We start from the raw sequence: 6,243 nt of genomic DNA on the forward strand, positions 1-6,243 counted from the left end.
ATAAGAACAATGACGACTTAACAAGATATACTGAGAAAAAAAAATTGTTACAATTGCTATAATTTAATTATAATTTAACTATAATTTACAGTTTATTTTTTGCGCTAACTATGTATTCTTTTTATAGAACTAGAGATGTTAGAACTAGAAATGTTGCGTTGAAATGAAAGTTTATAGTACTACGAACTTTAAAATTCAAACAGCTGTAATGTCATTAAAATTTTTTTAATGCAATTTCATTAAAAAAAAGAGTTTTTTTAAAGCTTAAAATCTCTATTTTTCGAAAGATCTCTATGTCTTCTGAGTTTCTGTAACTCTGATAATTTTTCATGTAGAAAATTACGAACTGGATAGAATAAGAAAATTTTGTCTCACTTTGCATGCCTGTCATGTGAAAAAAATTTGTGAAAATGTTCGACTTTCTACCGTGAAAGTATAAAATTTTTCTTACAAAATTGGTTTTTAAAAATATTTTTAAGACATTTTATTATTGAATTATCGTGGATTAAATAAAAAAAAATATTTAGCTTTTGATTATTTATAACGCCATTTAAAATCATCACGTTACAAAAAAAAAAACAGATTCTTAAAGTTGAAATTTTGCTCTATTAAATAACATAATTGTAAATTTTTTAAAAATATGAACATGATACATGAAGTAACAAACTTTTATAATAATAATAATACGAACTTTTGTTACAACTCAATACATAAATTATTCTTATTACTAATATTATGACAATAATAACTATAAAGATAAAATTCCAACTATAATTATTTTACTATGCAATTATAATCAGAACTATCAAATACTTTTCTTTCAGTAGTAGAATTTTTTTCTAGTACTATTTTATACTAATTGGCGTTATTACTAATAAGGCCTAAATAGATTTCTCTAAATAGATTTAACGGTTTAATTTCTATTTGTTATAGTCCCCAGCATTGATGGACCGGTTTTCAATATCACGAAAGTGAACAGATTGCAGATGGGAGCGTACCTTTGCATCGCGTCTAACGGCGTACCGCCAACGGTCAGCAAAAGAATAATGCTCGTTGTACATTGTAAGTAGCTACTTCAAAAGTGTATTATATATAATTTATTCAATCAAGTGTTATTATTATATATTAACGTTTCGATGTTAATAGTTACTCCAATGATTTGGATCCAGAACCAATTAGTGGGCGCACAAGAAGGCCAGCAAATGACGTTAGAATGCCATTCTGAGGCGTTTCCCAAGTCCATCAATTATTGGACGCGAGAAAACAACGTCATTATAGCGAACGGTATGTTTCGTAAATATTATGAGACATTGTTTATTGTGAGATATAGTGTTTGTTCTGTAATTCTTAACGACTGTAACTGTAATATTACAATCGTTAAGTTATGAGTTACAGAATAGGTTTCATATAGATGTTGATTCAATAAAAATCAGTATTCTCTTTTTATTTCAAGCTAGTTTGTATCGCGCATTGTGTAAAAATTTATAAATTTAAATTCTGTGTATAAATACTCCACAATCTTGCGAATAACAATGAATGAAGCAAAAATGCATTAGAAATCTGAAAAGATTTGAGTGCTATATGTGGAATGGAAAAGAGACCGGAATTATCACAGCGGTAGCAATAATTAGAGAGCGTTCGCCGCAGCAATGATGACATTAATTCGTTCAATGACAACGCTAATTCTTCCAACATCAGCAATAATTGCAATAGCAGCAACAATAGCAACGAGTGTATAGGTCGCCACTTCCACGCGCACCGCATGCGCGTTCCTGTCATAATTTAATGAATGGTAATTGAACTTCGCTCCGTCGACATACTTAACTATGTTTTACTAGCCGACAACGCATGGTCACGGGTCTGGTTTGCTCATCGAATCCATTTATGTTGGTACACCAGAAATTAAAGGCTGCTACTGAACGAATCGCGTTCTGACAAACCTATTTGCTAGTGGCAAACTGGATTTTGTTTCCCAAAGCACGTATCCCACTCGATGTTCGGGAAAAAAAAAAAAATATATACATTGCCATCGCGTCATATTCAATGTTGTGACGAATAAAACGCTAGTCCTGGGTATTATTCAGAAGTCAACAACAATTACACGTACTGAAAGAAAAGTGTTTGATATTTATTGCATAAACATATATTAATAAAATAAAATAATTATGGTTAAAAATTCCACTTTTATATACAGAAAAACGATTTTACTGAATTATCTAAAAATTTAAATACAGATCTGAGAATAATTTTATTGGATTATTAAGATAATTATATAGAAAACATAAGCTGATTATTAGAATGTCAAAACTTTTTGTAGTATTGCTCATTATGTTTGAGTGTTCTATATAATTGTCTTGATAATCCAACAAAATTATTTTTTATAGATTTGTATTTATCTGAATTATTATATACTTTAATAAAACCATATAGTTACAACTATAATAATAGAAATAACATTTATATAATTCCATGTCCAAAAAGATTATAGTTCTATACATACATATCTAATCATAATTATTTACTTGTAATTATTTCCTTACAATTATTTCCTTATTAAATTATAATTACAAATACTTTTCTTAGTATACATTCTCCCGCCATAATAATTAATTTGTATAGAGCGTTACACAATCAACGCTCTTGTCTAACGCAGGAAGTGATATTTGCGGCCGCAAATACGCAAACCACCTAGACGAGATGTGGCAAATCGAACCTGACAGTGTACGCGACGCATCGGGTACGTCGGTGCGTTACTGAAAAGCGGTCCGCACATGTGCGCATAATTATTTCGGATAATTAGACACGACGCTGCGCCGAGATAGCATGCGTATGGAGTAATGCACCCCCTTCGGATCCATTAATGCACGCGGTTCGACCGGCTTCGGTGCTGCCGCGCCGTCACCGCCGGGATTCCGCAATGTGGATGTGCGGGAGACGAGGGTAAGAACGGGCGACGTCGACGGCGTCCGCGCCGTCGCCGTCGCTGTGTCTGCAGCTGCTAATCGCGCAGCTAATTAGGTTAATTTTGGATCGCTTCTGCCGGCGCACCTGCGGCGCAACGCCGAGCGAACGAGCGGGCGTACGAGCGAGCAAGCGAGCGAGCAAGCGACGGCGTTTTGCTACCGGTGATCGATGGCCCGGAAACCGGTGCGATTTCCATTCGTGACGCCGGCGGAGATTAATCTTTGTTTGCCCAGCTCCGAGATTTTTATTTCACAGGCTGGTTTTCCGAGGTGAAATGGCACGGCCGCGCGCTCCCCGTCGTGGCTGAATGGTTTCCGCTTATCTACTACAGAATCTGGCCCTGAATAAACCACGTTAACAACGATCGCGGGTGACTTATGGGAATGTCACTTTTTACTGTGGAGTGACAATGCACGATAAATGCTACTGAACGTTAAACGCGGCAATATGCACAAAGTTCGCTAACCACATTCTTCGGGAGACTGCGTTAAACTTCAACGATTACGTTTGATTGAATACAATTCACATTATATAATTATTTAATTATATAAAGTAAATGTTTCCGATAATTGAATATGCTCAGTGATTGAAGAATCAACAATATATTTGTAATCAATTAAGATATTTGTTAATAACAGCAAGAAATGCAAACTAAAAAGAGGAAATTAAATATTTTGTATAAAAATTGCTCATTGCAATCACATTTTTACTCATCTTCTTATTATTTTGAGTAAAATAGTGTTTACATTTTCGAATTTTTTGAAATATTGTATTATATTTAATTGTTTACTTAAATATGTAATGTATTTTTTTGTATTTTAAGAAACTGAAAATTAAATTTAAAACATTTCAGTTCAATAATTAGTACAATCGGTATGATATTATAGTTAACACCTGAATGATGATTTTTATATATTTTACTTCATAAAGTGAAAAAAAATTATAAATTATTTAAATTTGTAGTTTTTTTCTAAAAGTAAAGTCTTTTTCCAAAATAAAAATCGTTGATTTCTCAAAATCGCAGGTATGTATATATTGCGAAAAATTGTTTTATGCTGAACACGATGCCGTTGAATTTGCATATCTCATCAATAGCACATCTCATTTCAAGTAAAATAGCACGAAATGTTTTTGGCCAACATTTTTAACATTTTTTTACAAAGAAATAAAAACTTGTTTCAAAATAAAATTTGTGGCATTTAAAAGTATATTGTATAAAGAAGAATTGTATATGAGAACTTTCAAATTTTTTGTTATGATCTCGCATACGATTTATTTTCATCAAGTTATGGCTGTTTGAATTTTTAACTTTCTGCATAATTACGCATTTCAATAAAAATATTTTTTCTTTTTGAAGTGCCATAATACGTACATTTCAAAGATTTTTTTGCACTAAACACGATGTCATCGCGTCGTCAGAATTTACACAGTACATCAGGATTTTAAGTAAATTGGGGTGATTTTTGATCCATTTTACCTAAATTTATTTAAAATCCCATGCTACGTAAATTTTTGTCAACGACATCGTGTTCAGCATGAAAAAATTTTTTGCGGTATGTACGTACTATGATATTTTGAAGAAAATGAACACCGTAATGTAGAACTGATCATATCTTTTTATTAGTTAGTTATTGGGACATTTAAATATTTTAATTTATTGTGTCAACATTAGCTGCAATTTAATATTACGGGAAAATTTTCAGACATTGCAAAGTACAGAAACTGTACGATCTGAACCGTCTATAATGGGAATAAGATTATATAGTAAGTCACAAACTATAAGAAATTTATCAATCATATTATTCTCTTCACATTCAACTATCGATTTCTTACAACTAATTACTATATCATATTAAGCAGCGTTTGCAATGAAATTTTAAGATGTAAAATTAAGATGTAAGTTAAGCTTAAACCTTAAGTTGTTGAAAAATAATCAATTATAATCGATTATTTTCTTCAGGTTCGACTATGATTAATCAATTTCTTGCGACTTAAAGCTTAAAGCTTAAATTTTACACCTTAAAATCTCATTGTAGACGCCGCTTAATTTCTATTGATGGTCTTTTAGAAAACACTCGCAAGTAGCGTGTCGGTGTTTTCTGCGTTCAACGTTTGACTTTCAAAGTGGAATGAAAATCTCGTAAAATCAAAGGCGATCGCTTCACAGCTTATCTACCAGTCCCACACCCGGAAAGCACACAAATTACGAATGGGCTAACTGTCAAGTTATCTTGCATTATATTCCCGGCGTCAACCGCACATACCCCCTGCTGTTTCACTGTAACGGTTACGACATGCTTTACGATTTAACGTTTCCGCGGATACGCATTGCCCGCTAATGCGAATTCAGCGCGCGTGACTCACGCACGATCAGATATCGGGTTGCGCGCAACGACGCGGTAGGCCCCGACAGTCATCTGCGTGCACCGATTTTGCCGTGCATCGAATCGGTCATTCATTGGTAACATGGCACGTGGTGAATAGCGTGCGCAAAACACTGGACCCCCCGATTCCCAAATCGATTCAAATATTCACTCGGCGAGGAAATTGTTATTCGCTTCACGATTTTCCATTTTTTTTCGTGAAAAAAAAGTTGGCAATAGTGTTGTTACGCGTTACGCAGGTATCTCTCTGTTAAACGACGCGATAACGATATATATCTACATACTTGTTTGGAGGTAAAAAACATGTACGCTGGTGAGCAATTTAATGCAATTTGAAACGAACTGACCTCCGGTTTGCGTTCAGCTGTAAAACGCGATTCACTTCGGAGGGAATGGGCATGTTGAGAAAGGGCGTGTCGTGATTATGAGAAAATCGCGATTTGGGATTACTATATAACGTGCCACATGCGAATTCTCGGCTGAAGCATTCAAATTTCCGCAAAGCGCAAAAGTTTTACTGATGTTGTTGAAAAAAATCTTTTTCCTTGCCAGCAAAACGTCGCATGCTTATAAAGCTCTGCGAGAATATCCGACGCCGAGAAATTCATGAATTTTCCTATCCGAGACTTCGAAAATTCTAAGTTTCGTCAAGCATTTCCAGTCACGCAGTTCAATCGACAAAAACGTTTACGTATAGATATCGCACTACCCATTCTCGTGAGAAGGCAACTCGTAAAGCGACGGAAAGTACAGTTCTATTATGCTGCTATATAGATGGAATCACGTGATGGAAATAGCCGTAATATCGTTCACAGTAATGCGGAGATATATGAAAGACCTGGGAAGTCTAATATTTATATATTATATATTATATATTATATATTATATATTATAA

General features: G+C 33.9%; 1 protein-coding gene across 1 annotated transcript in view; it reads left to right on the top strand.

Annotated features, from left to right (window-relative positions):
* The window catches only part of LOC108686467 (neurotrimin-like), a 121,457-nt gene that overhangs the window by 99,891 nt on the left and 15,323 nt on the right, over positions 1 to 6,243 (top strand). The window contains exons 5-6 of the mRNA XM_018191798.1: positions 934 to 1,062; positions 1,147 to 1,284. Of these exons, the coding sequence (XP_018047287.1) occupies positions 934 to 1,062; positions 1,147 to 1,284 (267 nt within the window). The remainder of the gene's footprint in view (positions 1 to 933; positions 1,063 to 1,146; positions 1,285 to 6,243) is intronic.

The sequence above is a fragment of the Atta colombica genome, unplaced genomic scaffold (genome assembly GCF_001594045.1).
Source record: "Atta colombica isolate Treedump-2 unplaced genomic scaffold, Acol1.0 scaffold183, whole genome shotgun sequence".
Lineage (NCBI taxonomy): Eukaryota > Metazoa > Arthropoda > Insecta > Hymenoptera > Formicidae > Atta > Atta colombica.